Here is a 19889-nt window from a genome sequence, read left to right on the forward strand (position 1 = left end):
GTTTGAAAGCCAATGTTGATATTTGAAATCACCTAAACATCCACGCCCCTACCTCAATAGAATACCCCGGCAAGGATGTCGGGTAACACTTTAGAATACTGTATCTTACTTACTGTATAACTAATAAGGAATTACTGCAGAATTAATTGTTAGTTCTTCATTAACACTCAAGTCACTACTATTAACTACTAAGAAATATGTGTTAACTAATCAGTAGGTCATAGCAGTTTTTAATTATGTTAAGTAACTATTAATTAATCAGTAACTAATCAATTTAGTCATTCCTCCTGAAGAACTACGATTAAGTAACTACTAATTCCGCTTCAGGAGGAATAACTATTAAGTAACTATTAATAAACTGTGATGCTCAGTATCCGGTTATGGCCTGTCTTCTTCTTTACTACTAATGTTAGTTGATTTACTTAGATGTATGCCTACTATACTGATTACATTCAGGTTAAAGTTTGAGCGCACACAGGTAATATCTGTGAGTTTTGTAATATCTCCCACTTTGTAAGAGAGATGGGACTGGGGGTTTCCAACTGTCAGCGGAGAGGTGCATCGCTATCGCATTTTAACAATGCGCTGTCGACCCTTAAACCAAACACTGTAGATACCACATTAATGAACTGTAAAAGTACAAGAAAGTTGCTTTTTTTGGTGGGGGAGGGGTTGTCTAAGGCTTAGTTGTTTAAGATAAAATAAAACTGGAGAACTGTTTCACTTTCTGTAAAATGTAACATCTTTGATTCTCCAATAAAAAAAAGAAAGAAAGAAAGTTGCGTATATTTTTTGTGTGTGTTTTTAATCAAGATATTTCACATCACTATTATAAAGTGATGACAAATGAATTCTGTATTCAAGGCAATGATCAAAGAATTACCACATCATTCTCAAAGAATTACCTTGAACCCATTGATAATTAATAAAGAATTACCACATCATTATCAAGTAATTACTAAGAACCTGGAACAGTATTCTAAAGTGAAAACAATGGGAACTACCACATAATTCTCAAATAATTACTTTATTAATGAACCCATTTGCGCCTGATTCTGCGCGCCGAAACATTACATCTAATGCTGGTGCATGCAGCATCAGGCGCAAATGGGTTAATAGTGGGTTTGAAGTAATTCTTTGAGAATTATGTGGTAATTCTTTATTGTCAATGGGTTCCCATTGTTTTCACTTTAGAATACTGTTCCAGGTTCTTAGTAATTCCTTGATAATGATGTGGTAATTCTACATTAATTATCAATGGGTTCAAAGTAATTATTTGATCGTTGCCTTAAAGAGTAACTAAACCCTAAACCAACTTTTTTTTTAGTTAATGATCTGAAAGAATGATGCTTTATTAGTGCTGTTCATTGATTTTAGTAAGTTTTTTGACATTTGGATATAAAGTGTTTCAATACTACAATATGGTGTAAAAACGTCTGAGTGCTGCCCTCTTCAGGTTGAACGGTGGCTACTGCAGTTGAATTTTTCTATTGGATGTTGGGTCCAAAAAAGAACTCGTGACGTAAGCAGGTTCAAGCTCACCACGCCCTTGTTACGATCTCACAACACACTTGGTACGAGCTTAGTTCATCCCCTCTTTCTCCGTTGGGATCTGCCTACTTTTCTTGCATTTTTCAAATATTGCAATGGGTGGAGTCAGGCTCTGACCGGGGGTTTAGTTACGCTTTAAATACAGAATTCTTTGTCATCACTTTATAATAGTGATGTGAAATATCTTGAGTAAAAACAGACACACAAAATATATATATATAAGGCCATAAACATACCTGAGGTATTGGCAGGTCATGGCTCCATCTAAGTAAATCAACTAACATTAGTAGTGAAGAAGACAGGCCATAACCGGATACTGAGCATCACAGTTCATTCATAGTTACTTAATAGTTATTCCTCCTGAAGCGAAATTAGTAGTTACTTAATCGTAGTTCTTCAGGAGGCATGACTGAATTTATTAGTTACTGATTACTTAATAGTTACTTAACATAATTAAAAAACGCTTTGACATACTGATTAATTAACACATATTCCTTAGTAGTTAATAGTAGTGACTTGAGTGTTAATGAAGAACTAACAATTAATTCTGCAGTAATTCCTTATTAGTTATACAGTAAGTAAGATACAGTATTCTAAAGTGTTACCGGATGTCGGTTAGTAGACACGCCCCTTACTGCTGATTGTTGTGTAGACGTAGTAACTATATTGTTACGCTAATTAGTAAACGAACACAAACTACATAAACAACACAATGTTTCATCAAAGTAGAATATCTGAACCCATCTAAATACAATCATATCGTATACTTACCTTACTGAAATAGACACATCAACTGCCCTTTCAGACCCTTTGCCTCCAGCAGCTGTTTGCATCTTATGGTAAAGCAGTAAAGTTTCCGATGTTAATTTTTTTATGCTCTTTGCTGATCCATGCGGTTTTTGTCATTGTTGTTTAAAAAGATGTCTTTCGTTTTGTAGTATTCATGTGTTCAATACTTATTCCATGTGTCATTTCACTTTATTTATTATGACTCAACTTGTATACTTAAATGTTCTGATTTCTTTGTATGAATTCAATATTTGGCTTGATGGCTACATCTGATGGAAATTTTGTGTCAATAGCCCACTTAGAAATCCCCTTACTGATAAAAATGCTATATATATTATGATTGATACACCTGTTTGCATATATACATATGTAATAAACAAGTTGACTAAATGGCAGTCACTAGTGAACACACACACACAGATCAGTATTGGCTAGAATTTTGCTACTTTTAAACCATTAACATTGTTTGATCTTTTTAAGGTTAAAGGTAGAATTTACCTCGTTAACTGTCAATTTTAAAGCAGTATGAATTTACATATGAAAATACTTTTGTGTTTATACAAATACAGTGATTTTTAGGGGGGAAAATGTAATGCATAGCAGTGGCTTTAAACTATTTAGTTGTAGGAGTGGCATATTTTAAGAAGTTTTGCATATTTTAAGAAGTTGGGCATGATTCATAAAAGAACTTTATGACCAATCTGCAGCATAAAGCAGATATGACTTTACAAGCAAACATCCACACAAGGATATTCGCATACAAACGTTTACACAAACACATTTACAGTACACAGTACACACCCTAATGCTCACATGATTTGTTTAGCTGTCAAATACAAATCATTTTTCTAATTCCAATCTCATATTCATACTTTCATCTGAAGAAACATAATTTAATCTAATAATATCTGACATATTATATAATTGAAGACTGATGGATAGGTTAAAAGTTAAAGTCTTGCAAGTGGTGATCAATTAACCATCCTGTCTTTAAGCAAGTAATTTCACACCAGAGGGACTCCATATGTAATACATGCATTTAAATTTGCTGTGCATATAGCCTAAATGACAGCTTAAAGGCAGGGTGCATGATCTCTGAAAGCCAATGTTGACATTTGAAATCACCTAACAAACACGCCCCTACCCCAATAGAATCTGGACCTTCTTTTGTAGACCCACCCCACACATATGCAACCCAGGCAACAACGTTGGTTAGGAGACACGCCCCTTACTGCTGATGTGTTTTGGTAATCAGACGGACTCCCTTTTCCAAAGTGTTTTTCAAAAATCATGCACCCCGCCTTTAACTAATTAGATGATGATTTATCAATGATTTGACAATCTTCTTTGTAGTACCTTTGTTAGTCATATTGCATAACACAGTTTCGCTTTTGAGTTATAATCTAAAATTCCAAACCCAAACCCAAGATAGAGAGGTTCAGTAAATGTGGTGTTGACTCTGTGGATGAGGGTCATTGTGTCAGAGACGCTGTAGAAGGACAAAGATCCTGCACTGTGATCCACATACACTCCTATTCTAGAAGATCTGGACACTACTGGGAGTTTAGTTTGATTGTTATTGTGCCAAAATGAATAACTGGTGTCACAGCAGTGCAAATTCCAGGACTGATCATTACATCCAAACAAACACTCATTACTCCATCCCTTCCTGTTAATGCTTTTATATGACACTGATATATTTACCACACCACTCCACTCAACCTCCCAGTAACAGCGTCCACTCACACTCTCACTACACAACACCTGATAACAACCATTGAATCTCTCTGGATGATCAGGATACGGCTGGACTCTGTCAGTGTTAGTAATCACTCTGTTCCACTCAGACAAACAGAGATGTCCATGTGTTGTGTTTAGATCCAGAGTAACCTGACAAGAATCTGAATAAAACAAAACGTGTAAATCAGGATATCTGAATTTATATTTCTGTTATCAATCTGTGTCTTTGTTCATCTTTAGTATATGTGTATGTTTGTTTGTTGAAACTCACATTGTAAGAACTGCATCCTGGTCTTAGGGTCAGGAGTAACTAGATAAAAAAAATAGTAATTCAGAAAGTGATGAAAAAACTAAACATTTAAATGCAAAATGTGTGTAGATGCTCTACCTCTATTAGATATCTTTCTTATCCCCTCTGTGCAGAAATCCTCCAATTCTTGTCTTAGATTATTGACAGAGTTTCCTACATCATCAAAAGATGGGAGAGAACTGACAGTGATGCTGAGTGAGTCTAAAGGTCCAGGAGGAACAGAGAGAGACTGGAAACTCTACATAGACACAAAGACAAACAACACAAACATTTAATAGAAAAACATGCCCTTCTAAAGAATACCCAAACAGCAAACAACTATTGAAACAATGTAAAAATTTGTTGATTTGTCAATGTTAATCCTATTCCATCAATCAAGAAACCATCATTATGGTGATCAGTGTTTGCTTTAGGGTGTTTTCACACATGATGGTGCAAACCAAATTACAGTGTATAATTTTTTAGTTAGTGCGGTCCGTGTTCACATAAGTTGTTTTTACCATACTCAAAACGCCGCACCGTACACCATGTGACAACGGTCAGCGCTGTCATTGGTCTCTGATAGCTCTTACCATCTTATGACCACCCCCCCATGTTTCCACAACAACCAGCCTGACATGAAGAGCAAAGGTAGCAAGATATGTAGATAAACAATGCACGTCTTTGCAAAGTTTTTCTGCTTTAACGTGAAATTGCGCAACTGTTCTATTAAAAGCCCTTCTCATGGAGCCATTACTATTTTTGTGTATGTAGGACAGCTATGCATTTATGAAACATGAGCTCAAACGTCCAAAAGACAGCGAATCTCTGCAACGGACCAAGATTGACTTGTTTGTTGTTAACCCACAATACAACACCCGGCTCATGTCACGACGAAAGCCCAGTGGCTCAAACGTGGAGAAATTCCTGTATTTGGTTTGGCCGAGGTAGAGCAGCGTTCAAACCACAGATGGGTCGCACCAGAGTTCGGGGACAGCCGCTCTAAGACCACCTGTTAAGAGCGGCCTCGGAACGGCCGTTTAGTGCGCACCAGAGTGCGGCTGTTGTGTTCACACTGACCCAAACGAACCGTACTCGGACCGACACGTCATTTGGGCAGACCTAAACAGTGTAGGTGTGAAAGCACCCTTAGTTGGGCCCCTGACTCTTGTGTTTTAATGTTAAGTTTTCTTTGGCTGTTGAAGCATGCTTTAAGATACATCTGCTATTGCAAAGAAAGCTTAGATCTAATATGATCAAGATATTTAATTGTAGAGTTACCTAAATAATATTTTTATGTGTGCGTGCAGTATTAATGATGCAAAAAATGAGTGGTATTACAATGCTAGTTGAATGTACAGATCACGACCTACGGTTCGGCTCGGATGCGATTCGCAGATATACTGGCTACATCTGACGCAGAGAAGCTTATTCATGCTTTTATGACCTCTAGAATAGACTATTGTAACTCGCTACTCGGGCGATGCCATTCAAATCAGGTCAACAAGCTTCAGCTAGTTCAAAACGCTTCTGCAAGGGTACTTACTCGATCTAAGAAGTATGACCACATAAGCCCAATTCTGGCATCTTTACACTGGCTACCAGTTAAATATCGCATCCAATTTAAAATATCACTAATCACCTACAAAGCTTTAAATGGCTTAGCACCCTCATATCTTAGAGAATTACTATCAGAATACAATCCATCACGCACACTACGGTCGCAAAATTCTGGCCTATTGATTATCCCTAGACTATCAAAAGTGTCTAAAAGTGGAAGATCCTTTTCCTACTTAGCCCCTAAGCTCTGGAATGATTTACCAACCGATGTCCGAGAATCAGACACAGTCGATCATTTTAAATCTAGACTTAAAACTTTTCTCTTCAACATAGCATTCGCATAATTTGTCTAGTAAAGGTTCTTAACTCGCAATAGTTATTTTCACGGAACAAAGCACTCACGGTCATAACACAGACCAACCAAATAAATAAATAAAAACCTTTTCTACATGAACACTTAAAATGAATTGCATTAAATAGTTTGCCACCGTTTGCCACTGAACCTGCATTAACGACGACAGTGGGGCTTCCGGCCTTAGTCAAACGGTTTGGCACGTATGGTCGGGTTGCGATTTTGGTGCTTTCGTGTGTCTTGTGAATAGTATGCCATACAAACCCGTTTGCCACTGAACCTGCATTAACGACGACAGTGGGGCCTCCAGCCTTAGTCAAACGGGTTGGCACGTATGGTCGGGTTGCGATTTTGGCGCTATCGTAAGTCTTATGAATAGTATGCCATACAGACCCGTTTGCCACTGAACCTGCATTAACGACGACAGTGGGGCCTCCAGCCTTAGTCAAACGGGTTGGTATGTATGGTCGGGTTGCGTTTTTCGCGCTTTCGTGTGTCTTGTGAATAGTATGCCATACAGACCCGTTTGCCACTGAACCTGCATTAACGACGACAGTGGGGCCTCCAGCCTTAGTCAAACGGGTTGGTATGTATGGTCGGGTTGCGTTTTTCGCGCTTTCGTGTGTCTTGTGAATAGTATGCCATACATACCCGTTTGCCACTGAACCTGCATTAACGACGACAGTGGGGCCTCCAGCCTTAGTCAAACGGGTTGGCACGTATGGTCGGGTTGCGATTTTGGCGCTATCGTAAGTCTTATGAATAGTATGCCATACCGACCCGTTTGCCACTGAACCTGCATTAACGACGACAGTGGGGCCTCCAGCCTTAGTCAAACGGGTTGGTATGTATGGTCGGGTTGCGTTTTTCGCGCTTTCGTGTGTCTTGTGAATAGTATGCCATACAGACCCGTTTGCCACTGAACCTGCATTAACGACGACAGTGGGGCCTCCAGCCTTAGTCAAACGGGTTGGTATGTATGGTCGGGTTGCGTTTTTTGCGCTTTCGTGTGTCTTGTGAATAGTATGCCATACATACCCGTTTGCCACTGAACCTGCATTAACGACGACAGTGGGGCCTCCAGCCTTAGTCAAACGGGTTGGCACGTATGGTCGGGTTGCGATTTTGGCGCTATCGTAAGTCTTATGAATAGTATGCCATACAGACCCGTTTGCCACTGAACCTGCATTAACGACGACAGTGGGGCTTCCGGCCTTAGTCAAACGGGTTAACACGTATGGTCGGGTTGCGATGTTTTTGACGTTTTCTCCTGGTCCTGTAAATGGTATACAATATAGACCCGTTTGCCACTGAACCTGCATTAACGACGACAGTGGGGCCTCCAGCCTTAGTCAAACGGGTTGGTATGTTTGGTCGGGTTGCGTTTTTCGCGCTTTCGTGAGTCTTGTGAATAGTATGCCATACAGACCCGTTTGCCACTGAACCTGCATTAACGACGACAGTGGGGCCTCCAGCCTTAGTCAAACGGGTTGGCACGTATGGTCGGGTTGCGATTCTGGCGCTATCGTAAGTCTTATGAATAGTATGCCATACAGACCCGTTTGCCACTGAACCTGCATTAACGACGACAGTGGGGCCTCCAGCCTTAGTCAAACGGGTTGGTATGTATGGTCGGGTTGCGTTTTTCGCGCTTTTGTGTGTCTTGTGAATAGTATGCCATACAGACCCGTTTGCCACTGAACCTGCATTAACGACGACAGTGGGGCCTCCAGCCTTAGTCAAACGGGTTGGCACGTATGGTCGGGTTGCGATTTTGGCGCTATCGTAAGTCTTATGAATAGTATGCCATACAGACCCGTTTGCCACTGAACCTGCATTAACGACGACAGTGGGGCTTCCGGCCTTAGTCAAACGGGTTAACACGTATGGTTGGGTTGCGATGTTTTTGGCGTTTTCTCCTGGTCCTGTAAATGGTATACAATATAGACCCGTTTGCCACTGAACCTGCATTAACGACGACAGTGGGGCCTCCAGCCTTAGTCAAACGGGTCGTCAGGTTTAATTTTCTCTTAAAGATCGGAAGGTGACCCTTATTTACCATATATACCCTCGCATTGGGCCCCCAATTTGCTAAATCCTCAACTGTGGATAATATAATTATGCCGCAATATTTAGTCTGTCTGGAACTAAGCTGAGTTAAACCACATCACTGTGTGACACTTCAATACATATGAACGGCCGCTACGCTAATACGATTTTGTTTTTCTCTCCCTGTCTCGTCCTCGACCCGAGGACGAGACAAACAGACCCAGTCCCGGTAGATGTGAAAGTCGGCACACCTCTGATCTACTGGCTGTCCTTCAACGTTATGCCCAGCTGATACCTGACCAACGATCACCGGCAGAACCGCTTAATCTCCGCTAAATCTCCATTTCCGTTCTCCCAAGGGTTTTTCCCTCCTAGGACTTATTTTTCCTCGGATAAAAGCCCGGGGTTTTTTTTTCTCCTAGGGGGTTTTTCACCCCGGGGAGGCAGCCTTTTTGGGCTTTACCTAGCTTCCTCTCCTATACGTTGCTTTAGTAATACGTGCAATTATAATATTGAGTCATAGCCGCAGCAAATTTAACTGCTCATGCTATCATGTATTCTGTTGTGCTATCTGTCGTTTTCTGTGTTTTCACTGCTTCTATTTATGTAAAGCTGCTTTGAAACAATTGACTTTTGTGAAAAGCGCTATATAAATAAAATTGAATTGAATTGAATTAATACGCAAATTTAAATAGGGTGAAAGTTGATCGTTGGTACGTGTTTCAAAGGCTTGCAAATGTTAACACTTAAATGATTTTAAACTATTTAACTTCAAAGAGGTGCTGAAGTGAGCAATTTTCTGTACGCACAGACGCACATGCAGTTGAATGTGTCCGGCCCAACTCCGATCAAACGTGATTATCCCTATGCCCTTCAAAGACCAGAACTCTTGATGTATAAACTTGAGAGAGAGTTGCGCTACTGTGTCTCATACTGTAGTCCACTAAAATACATTTGGCGAATAAAGCACTGAAAAACAACGTAATTTTCACTTTATGTGGAGCGACTGTTTATGCTGCATCTTCTTCCCGAAGCACCGTTTGGAATTCGTCCTCCGTCTGTGTGTGTGTGCACGTGTTTAAGTGCACTCAACAAATGTAGTCATGTCAGAACTACAGTTATGCCACTTACATAATGTAGCATTTTTTTAATGTTTGATGACAAGATAGAGACTTTTATGTAAAGGAAAATTATGTAGACTAATAATTTAAGTTTAATGTCCTAATGATCAGCCTACTTATTTGTATGTCTCACAGCTGACATGTAACGTTATTAATCGGTTCAGGAAATTTATTTTTTGTTAACGGAAACGTTAAAATACTGTTTCTATTCGGAACGAACCAATTGGGGAAAAAATCTGGTTCAAAGCCCTGATAGAGGGTGCACACCTGATAATGATTCAATGGGATAAACATTGACAAATCAATCATTTTTAAAACTGTTTCAATAGTTGCTTGCTTTCTGGGTACTGACCTGTTTCAGTTCTCTGTTACCTGGAGGAAATAGATGTGATCATCTGTGTGTAAAAGCTGCTTCAGCTCAGCGTCTCTCCTCCTCAGATCATCAATCTCCTGCTCCAGTCGCTTCAAGGGTCCTTCAGCTCGACTCACTGCAATCTTTTCCTGATCTCTGATCAGCTGTGTCACCTCAGATCGTCTTCTCTCAATGGTTTGGATCAGTTGAGTAAAGATCCTCTCAGTGTCGTCCACTGCTGTCTGTGCAGAGCGCTGTTAGGACACACAGAGAGAGGAGCATTAGAATCAGCAGCATTCACTCAGCTCTTACTGGTACATCACACAGTCTGTTACCCACAGTGAACTTCAGTGAAAGTCATCCAGCACTGAACTCCTCACTGACTGATTGGATGAGAGTCCTAACTGAGTCTGAAACAGATCTGAAACAGCAGACAGCAGTTGTTCTTCTGATCAAAACTCACCTTACGAGTCTCAACAGCATCTCTCAGCTCCTGAAGCTTCTTCTGACTCTCCAGGATTCTCTGTTGGTATTTTCTCTGGGTCTCCTTTAATTGTTTCTGTTGGGTGTGGAAGTTTTTACCAAATAAACAGTACATTAATCACAGACATGCACACACATTTCTAAATTAAAATAAAGGATCTTTAATTATGAAGCTACAGTATAATTGGAGCAGAACTGATAACAAAAGCACTTTCAGTGCTTTCAGCACTTACCTGTTTATTTCTTCTTTCTTCTTCAGCTTTTAAAGTATTGTGTTTTTTATGTTTGCCCACCTTACACAGATAACAAATAAAGAGCTGATCAGTACGACAGTAAATCTCAAGTACTTTATCATGTTGAGGGCAGATCATCTGCTGAAGTCGTCCAGTGGCGTCTATCAGGTTGTGCTTCTTCCCTTTGAATAAATTCTCATGTTGTTCAAGATGATTTTGACAGTAAGAGTTCAGACACACCAGACAGGACTTGACAGCTTTGTGTTTTCTCTCAGTACAGACGTCACACTCCACATCTCCAGGTTCAGCATAATAGTGATCAAGATGAGCCGCTTTTCGTTTAGCCGTCTTCAGTTTCTCTACCACTTCAGCCAGCATTGTGTTTTTACCTAAAACAGGTCTTGTATTGAAGGTCTGTCTGCACTGAGGGCAGCTGTAGTTTCTTTTCTGATCATCTTGATCCCAGTAGTCTGTAATACAGCTCATACAGTAACTGTGTCCACAGGGAATCGTCACTGGAACTATAAGTGAATCCAAACAGATTGAACAGATGAACTCATCCTGAGCCAAAGAAACACTGGCTTCTGCCATTTTAGAAAAGAAAAACAAAAACCTGACAGTGAAGTTTCAGTTTTCCTGAACTCAAGAACTTCCTGGTTAATGAAATGTGTGCAAACAGGAATACTGGCCATATAATAAATAAGTCCACTAGATGTCAGTCTCATACAGACTTCATACAGACTACAGGTTTGCATTTTAACTTTACATTTTAAAATAATTACTTCGATTTAAGCTATTCCTTTAACAGATTAAAACACTCCAAGGAAACCCTTAAGCTGACAGTGAAAATTATCCTGAGGTTTTCAATGCGAAAGTCATGGGTTTGATTCGAAGGGGACAAAAACTGATCGTTTAAACAACACCTTAAATTGCTTTTGATCACAGGATCCTTCAGTAGATCCAGACAGACTGGACAGATGAACTGATCCTGAGCCAAAGAGACAATTGCTTTGCTTCTGTCATTTTAGAAAAGAAGAAACATGCAAAAACCTGACCGTGATTTAGTTTCAGTTTCCCTGAATTCAAGAACTTCTGTGGGTGTGTTTAAGAAAGGTGTATAAACATGAATCCCAGTCATATAATAAATAAGTCCACTAGATGTCAGTCTCATACAGAAACTCAAAGAGACATTCACAGTGAACTCAGATTTGGACATCAGTTTTATATTTTAGAATAATTCATTAGCTTTAAGTTATTCAAGATCAAAACATTGAGGAAATCATTTAGCTGATAATAGGAATTAAAACCCTGCAAGCCCGTTGGGGCCCGACAGGCTAAGCCCATTTGGGCCGGGCTTGGCCCGTTTTTTTTTTTTTTACAGACCGGGCTCGGGTCGGACTAGGGCTTATTTTAGCATCTCTCCTCTAGAGCCCTGCACGGGCCAAAAACTCCAGCCCTGGCCAGCCCAGGCCCGTAGTGTTCAAGCCCTACACGACCGCAGCCCGACAATAGACCTTTCTCACAGTAACCGGAAATACGTAATCGTCGTGTAAGCGGAGTTCCTGTCAAGCGTCAACACACTAGAAAAACATAAACCCGGGCAAGTGGAGGAAAACTTTTTCCATGAAGAATTTGTCAATAAATTTCTAGGTAAGTAGAGAGCGAGTATAACTGTTACTGAACTGTTAACTAAAACGACACATTATAAGTCTCGCCGGATGTATACCTTCACCATCAACAGGGAATTGATGGAACAGATACGGCTTTTTACATTGCCTTGACTGCGGAGGAAGTAGATTTCCGCGACGATTGCGTAGTTCCGGTCATAAATACGGAAGTTGTGAGAAAGGTCTATGCCTGCAAGTTTTCAGCCCGACCTGACCCGAGACCAATATCAATCACTTTTAAGCTCTCTCTGACGCGCGTGCTCTTTTATGCGCGCGCGCTCTCTCGCTCTCTGGCACGCGCATTCTCAGATGCGTGCTGTCTCAGCTACACACGCAAACACACACACACACACACACAATGAGGAGAGGCGCTAAAATAAGCCTGAGTCCGACCCGAGCCCGGTCTGTAAAAAAAAAACCTCCCGAGTCCGGCCCAAATGTGCTTAGCCTGTCGGGCCCCGACGGGCTTGCAGGGCTCTACTCTCCTCGTTGTGTGTGTGTGTTTGCGTGTGTAGCAGAGACAGCGCGCATCTGAGAGAGAGAGCGTGCGTTCGGGTCTGGTTGGGTTCGGGCTGAAAAATTGCAGGCATTGTCGAGCTGGGGTCGGGTAGGGCTTGAACACTACAGGCCAGGGCCGGGGTAGGGCTGGAGTTTTGGCCCATGCAGGGCTCAAAGGGAACAAAAACTGATAGTTTAAACAACACTTAAATTGCTTTTGATAAAATCATCTTCTAAATGTGTTCATGTAATTTTGTCTGTAAAACTGGAAGCCCACAGAGAATTAAAGATTGAATAAATCTTATGAAGATTGTTATAGCTGCCTTTAAATATATCTGTGACATCTTAAACAAAGCTGCATGTTTGAGCGATATGATCTTCAAATGAATGTCTTTTGTCTTCCAGGGACAAAGAAGGCCATATGGATCTGAAATAACCTCAGAGTGAGTAAATTTTTTAAGATTTATTAATTTTGAACATGTATGCACCTGTTGTGCAAACAGGTGCCAGTGAGAAAATAAATATATCCACAATGTGACAACATCATACAGAGACTAAAACTGCAGTGAGACACTTGAAGCTCAATGTCATCTCAATCTGTATTGCGTACACCTTTACATTTGTGTTTATCAAGATAATACATTCACCTGCATCTAAGGGAAAAAAAAGAGTCCAAGAATAAATGACTCAGTAAATGCAATTTATTGAGTAAAACAACCTTATTCATTAATAATTTACTGCTATAGTGTGTTTAATATTGACATTATTTCTACACCCCATGATGCTTTGTGTGAATTAGGGGAGTAATTTTTGTTTTGACATCAACAATGCTTTTTTTGCGTTGTCTTTAGTCATTCATTTACAGCAAGATGTGGATTCAAATTCTGACAGATCCTATAAGGACATCCGCATGCCATCCACTCCTTTATAGAGAAAATGGATGAGAAGTAAAAAAGTTGCTGCTTATAACTTACAGTTTATTTATCTACTGTGTTGACTGAGTTGTTTGTGATGGTAAGGCAATGAGGAATTTGAAAAGCTCAGAGGCTTACCCATGCCTTGGAAATTACAAGTATGAAGCATAACTCATGTACAAGAAAAAATCTATAAATTAATGTAGTATTGCTATTATATACTGCAATATACTTCGAACTTCTAAATTCTAATGAATAGCATGCTACAGTATTTTTTCATGTGGGGCAGGGTAACAACGGGGTTTAACACAGACAAAGATAACCCAGTGTCAAAAGCACATTGTAAAACCATAGACAGTAAAAGAAATGGACACAGCGACCCCATTGGATTCAACGGAGACAAGTGAAGTCAATTAAAAGCATGCACTTCATGGGAGTCGAGCGTACTGCGCAGACTCAAACTGAGCTTGATGACGTAGATGTCACGTGAGGAACCTGTCTGACAATTGTAAGTCTTCTAATAGCCGTGCCACGAGAAATCTGAATCACCCACCGAATCTTGCAGAGATGGTGAGCGTGAACAGGAACACATTTTGGTAAGTATTCTGATTAATAATATCCCTTGACTTTATGCCTTCACGTCCACCCGATTGCCTCATAGACAGTAAAGATTGCCTACGAGCTTCTCCTCCTGTCCATACGGTAATTTCTCTACTGCGCGACAGAGAGAAGCAGGTTATGATGCATGTTAGCCAATTTTTACAAAAACTGCTTCTACTGGGCCATAACATAAGATACATGGTAATGGAGCCTTTTATACATTTTCGTGTTTCTTTAGAAATAATTAATGGAAAAATTAAGTCTTTAAATGCCTCAGAGGTAAAGTTATTCGCTGTCAAAACGACGCCAAAATGAATGGGAGTCAATGTAATGCTAACAGCAGGTGGGGGTTTGCTAAGCAATGGTGGCACCCAGGGAAGCTTCAATAAAATTTTAAACCCTGCACCCCTGGTAAAAACCCCCAAAGTGTACTAAAACTAAAATATTTGTAGAATCCTGTATTATAGCCAACTGTTGGATCACACAGTTTCACGGATCCAAAACAAATGTAAAACCCAGGATAGAGAGGTTGTGTGAATGTGGTGTTGACTCTGTGGATGAGGGTCATTGTGCGAGACACGCTGTAGAAGGACAGAGATCCTGCACTGTGATCCACATAAACTCCTATTCTAGAAGATCTGAACACTACTGGGAGTTTAGTCTCAATGTTATTGTGCCTAAATGAACAACTGGAGTCACAGCAGGACAAACGCCAGGACTGATCATTACACCCAAACACACCGTCATCACCCCCTCCCTTCCTGCTGATGCTCTTATATGACACTGATATACACACCGTACCACTCCACTCAACCTCCCAGTAACAGCGTCCCCAAACACTCTCACTACACAACACCTGACGATAAACATCAAATCTGTCTGGATGATCAGGATACGGCTGGACTCTGTTAGTGTCAGTAATCACTTTGTTGTCATCAGATAGTTTGAGATACTTATTTGCTGTGTTTGGATCTGCAGTGATCTGACGATAATCTATGGAGACAAAGAATATAATCTGTAAACAAGGAATCTGAATGTCAATAATTATTATTCTGACATCTCATATGAGGCATTACCATTCATCCCAAAATTACAAAAATATGAATGTAAGTTTCTTCTCTGACACGTTACAGCTGTAATACGTAACTTTTTGTTAAACGCTTAATCAGTGTTAAAAAAGGATAACGTTTTTGCGGTTTAACTGGCATAATTTTCCTTGATGCTTCAACTTCTTTTCACAACTTTATGACATATGAAGAGTTTCGTTGCAAAACGAGATAAATCCTTTTTTTTTTTTTGACAAAACATGTTTATTATTATGTTATCATGTTATTAATTTGTTTTATGGTGCTACTTAGCTGTATTTTTTAAGTTATGAAGGTTTAAATTAGGGATGCACCGATACCACTTTTTTGGAATACGAGTATGAGTACGAGTACTTGCATTTCAGTACTTGCCGATACCGATACCGAGTACTTAATAAAAAAACATGATTTAAATTTACAGGTAACAGCTTTAGTCATATAATTTAACAAAAAAACAAAGGACTAGTTTTCCAGTTTGTTGTAAACTCTGCCTCCTTGGACAACACGAGGCATTAACCCCTTACACGCCGCTCAAACATAGACATTTCTCAGACCGTGGTATCGATTTCAGGTATCGGGGGACTTTTAACGAGTATGAGTACTTTAGAAAATTTGGTATCGAGGCCGATACCCGATACCAGTATCGGTGCATCCCTAGTTTAAATCAAAACAAACCAACTGCAGTTGAATTGATATTACAGTTTTTTATATCTCAGCTAATAATAAACAGAAAATTGTATAATTGACACACAACTGATTTATGTTGTGTAAATTGGGCAAACCACAGCTGATTCCAGTCTGGCTTAGACTCAGTGGCAGGGGTTATTCCTATTACATTGACACTTATACAGTAAAAGGAGGACATTAAGGATAGCAGGAGCAGTGAGAGATGCAGTGAGAGGTGAAGAAGCAGTGAGAGATGCAGTGAAAGGTGCAAGACAGTGAGAGGTGCAGAGCAGTGAGAGGTGCAGTGAGAGGTCCAGGAGCAGTAAGAGGAGGGCCAGGGAGAAGAGCAGGCCCAAGGAGAGGGCAATGTAGAGGTGTAAGAATGTGTGGTGATGGTGGTAGTAGAATTCCAAGGGCTGCAAGAACAGTAGTCAGTGATGAAATTCACTGATTTCACCAAGAGAGGCTGGTGAAAGAGTGCCTCCATTATACGCATCTTTCAACAAACCAACAGGTAAGTATTGCATTTTACATGGATTGTTTCTATTCTCACTTGACATGTCATTGTCAATAAGGTCATACAGTAATATGTAGAATTTTTTGTCCCTCTACAAAAAATGCAACGTCTTCCATCCTCTGGGGGAAGAGGAAAGCTCCTCAAAAATGATCAAGATCAATACTGTAAAACTTTTTCTGCTCTATCATATTGTGTTTCTACTTTTCCTCCTGTAGTCAGACACACAGTTCCCAACCAATACATTTAGCGTAAAAACGGTGGATTGGATGTTTTGCATGCAAATACCTGTAAAACTGAAACATAAGAGTCTATGCATGTTTTTGTAATGTCAACAATAGCCAGTATTTTGAAACCTGGTGTACTTTAATTGATTGCATGTACCTTGTGAAGTGAAAAGAAGTGTTATTCTTTGAAAGAATAATTTCATTTTGAGTCAGATTACCAGTGTTTTGGTAAAGTTATTATGTGCAGAGAAAGATGTGTTCTGTTTTGAAATGAAGAGTTAGTATATATTTAACAAAATTTGTTTTTGAGAAGAAAATTATGCATTTGGCCAATTGTGTTTTTTAGGTGGAAGTCTGTGTTAAGTGTTTAGAAAAAGTATCTGAAGTATGGGTAAGCACTTGTTAGCGAATGAAAAAAACTGTAATTGGAATGCACAACCAAAAAACGAGATTTCTGAACAGTTAAAAAAACGGATTTATCTCGTTTTGCAACGAAACTCTTCATTTTGTGAATACATATTTAAACATTCTGAGATACATAAAAACTGTATTTTGTGTTTGAGATGGAAAGTTCGTTTCACTTTTTATTTATGCTCCATGGACAAGACCTTGGTTTATATGTAGAAATTTTCAGTTTTATAATGGATTTACTTTTATTTATTTTTTTACAAACAAAATGAAAAAAGTTATTTCTTATTTTCCCATTCATTCAAAACATATTTTTTTCATTTCCCCATTCATTTTCAATGTGGGGTCATTTTTAACTCAAACACCTTAAACAGTAATTTTGAACAACCAAATCAAGCCTAGTTTTTTTGTGCATGTTTAGATAGATTATTTAGGAAAAGTCACAGAGTTTCATGTCTCTGAGATGAAGGTAACACTTTTTAAAAATGAAAGAAAAGTCCAGTGGGGTTCCCACTGGTTAAAAGAAGCATAAATTACAGAAAATTATATTGGATTAAGATTGTGGGGTTTAAATTGCCAAAGGAATTTTTGATCACTTCTAATATTTTTTCAGCATTTATCTTAAAATTATCTTCAGTATTTGTGTATTATTTGCTGATACTCACATTGTAAGAACTGTTCCCTGGTATTCGGTTCAGGGGTGGAAATAATGTCAATATGCTTTACTATGGAAACATACATATTCATTGTAAATAACATGTTAAAACTTTAAATAATTACATATTTTATATATTTTGATTTAGCAAACACAAATACTTCATAATGTGTGCCTAATGTTTTAGAAAAATAGGTGCCTTGCCTCTATCAGATATGCTTTCTATCTCTTCTCTGCAATAATCTTCTAGTTTCTCTCTCAGATGAGACAAAGATTTTCCTACATCATCATAAGAGAGGAGAGAACTGACAGTAATGCTGAGTGAGTCTGAAAATCCAGGAGGAACAGAGAGAGACTGGAAACTCTACAAAAACACAAAGACAAACAACACAAACATTGAATATAAAATATAATCACAGTAAAACATGCTCTATAGTTCCTAAACACCACTGTACTGTTTTTTACCTGGAGGAAATTTATGTGATAATCTGTGAGTAAAAGCTGCTCCAGCTCAGCGTCTCTCCTCCTCAGATCATCAATCTCCTGCTCCAGTCGCTTCAAGAGTCCTTCAGCTTCACTCACTGCAGTCTTTTCCTGATCTCTGATCAGCTGTGTCACCTCAGATCGTCTTCTCTCAATGGTTTGGATCAGTTGAGTAAAGATCCTCTCAGTGTCGTCCACTGCTGTCTGTGCAGAGCGCTGTTAGGACACACAGAGAGAGGAGCATTAGAATCAGCAGCATTCACTCAGCTCTTACTGGTACATCACACAGTCTGTTACACACAGTGAACTTCAGTGAAAGTCATCCAGCACTGAACTCCTCACTGACTGATTGGATGAGAGTCCTAACTGAGTCTGAAACAGATCTGAAACAGCAGACAGCAGTTGTTCTTCTGATCAAAACTCACCTTATGAGTCTTCACAGCATCTCTCAGCTCCTGAAGCTTCTTCTGACTCTCCTGGATTCTCTGATGGTATTTTCTCTGGGTCTCCTTCAGTTGTTTCTGTTGGATGTGGAAATAATGATAAACAAGATAAACTGTTCATTTAGCTGTAGTATGAGCATGAGGAAACATTTATTATAATGCAGAACTGATCACATAAACAAAACAATCCAATGTTCTCAGCTCTCACCTGTTTCTCAGTCCTCTCTGCTGCAGCTGATACAGTCTTATGTTTTTTGTGTTCATCCACCGTACACAGATAACATATACAGAGCTGATCAGTACGACAGTAAATCTCAAGGGCTTTATCGTGTTTACGGCAGATCATCTGCTGAAGTCGTCCAGTGGCGTCTATCAGGTTGTGCTTCTTCCCTTTGAATAAATTCTCATGTTGTTCAAGATGATTTTGACAGTAAGAGTTCAGACACACCAGACAGGACTTGACAGCTTTGTGTTTTCTCTCAGTACAGACGTCACACTTCACATCTCCAGGTTCAGCATAACAGTGATCAGGACGAGCAGCTTGTAGTTTAGTCTTCTTCAGTTTCTCCACCACTTCAGCCAGCATGATGTTTTTACCTAAAACAGGTCTTGTAGTGAAGGTCTGTCGGCATTGAGGGCAGCTGTAGTATCTCTTTTGATCCCAGTAGTCTGTAATACAGCTCATACTGTACAGTAACTGTGTCCACAGTTGATGGTCACAGGATCCTTCAGTAGATCCAGACAGATTGAACAGCTGAACTGATCCTGTGAAACACTTGCTTCTGCCATTTTAGAAAAGAAGACACGTACACACACCTGAGAGTGATTTAGTTTCAGTTTTCCTGAACTCGAGAACTTCCTGGTTGTGTTTATGAAAGGTGTGCAAACAGGAGTCCCAGTCATATAATAAAGAGTCCACTAGATGTCAGTTTCATACAGACAGTCACAGAGACATTATTTATAAAGAAAGTGAACACTGGTTTGCATATTAGCTTTACATTTTATAATAATGAATTACCCCCAGTCCTTTTCTAAGGCATGTTTATAAAAGGTGCTTAAACTTTGGCTTTAGCTAAGCCTTGTCCGAGAAACTGAGGTTTTCAGTGCCAAAGTTAAAGGGTTTGGGTCAAAGGGGACAAAAACTGGATGTTTAAACTACACTTAAAATTGCTCTGGATAAAATAATCTTCATGTAAATGTCTGTAAGACT

General features: G+C 39.5%; 1 protein-coding gene and 1 pseudogene across 1 annotated transcript; both read right to left on the minus strand.

Annotated features, from left to right (window-relative positions):
- Positions 1-3108: 3108 nt before the first annotated feature.
- LOC135744314 (tripartite motif-containing protein 16-like) lies at positions 3109-11167 on the minus strand. Its single transcript, XM_065262341.2, has 6 exons — positions 10520-11167; positions 10267-10362; positions 9824-10057; positions 4469-4628; positions 4352-4390; positions 3109-4241 (listed from the first exon to the last, which is right to left on the minus strand). Exons 1-6 carry the CDS (start codon positions 11108-11110, stop codon positions 3706-3708), a joined length of 1656 nt encoding a protein of 551 aa, XP_065118413.1. The 5' UTR covers positions 11111-11167; the 3' UTR covers positions 3109-3705.
- A 2033-nt stretch (positions 11168-13200) lies between these two features.
- Positions 13201-19468, minus strand: LOC135744205 (tripartite motif-containing protein 16-like; annotated as a pseudogene).
- Positions 19469-19889: the final 421 nt, after the last annotated feature.

This window comes from Paramisgurnus dabryanus, chromosome 6 (genome assembly GCF_030506205.2).
Source record: "Paramisgurnus dabryanus chromosome 6, PD_genome_1.1, whole genome shotgun sequence".
In the NCBI taxonomy this organism is placed as follows: Eukaryota; Metazoa; Chordata; class Actinopteri; order Cypriniformes; family Cobitidae; genus Paramisgurnus; species Paramisgurnus dabryanus.

Excerpts from the sequence above, each read along its gene's own strand:
- LOC135744314 (XM_065262341.2), bottom strand. The coding sequence starts at position 11,110 with ATGGCAGAAGCCAGTGTTTCTTTGGCTCAGGATGAGTTCATCTGTTCA. Across the intron at positions 4,391-4,468 it reads AAGAAAGATATCTAATAGAG|TTACTCCTGACCCTAAGACC; the intron begins GTAGAGCATCTA and ends TTTTTTATCTAG. Across the intron at positions 4,242-4,351 it reads CAGGATGCAGTTCTTACAAT|ATTCTTGTCAGGTTACTCTG; the intron begins GTGAGTTTCAAC and ends TGTTTTATTCAG.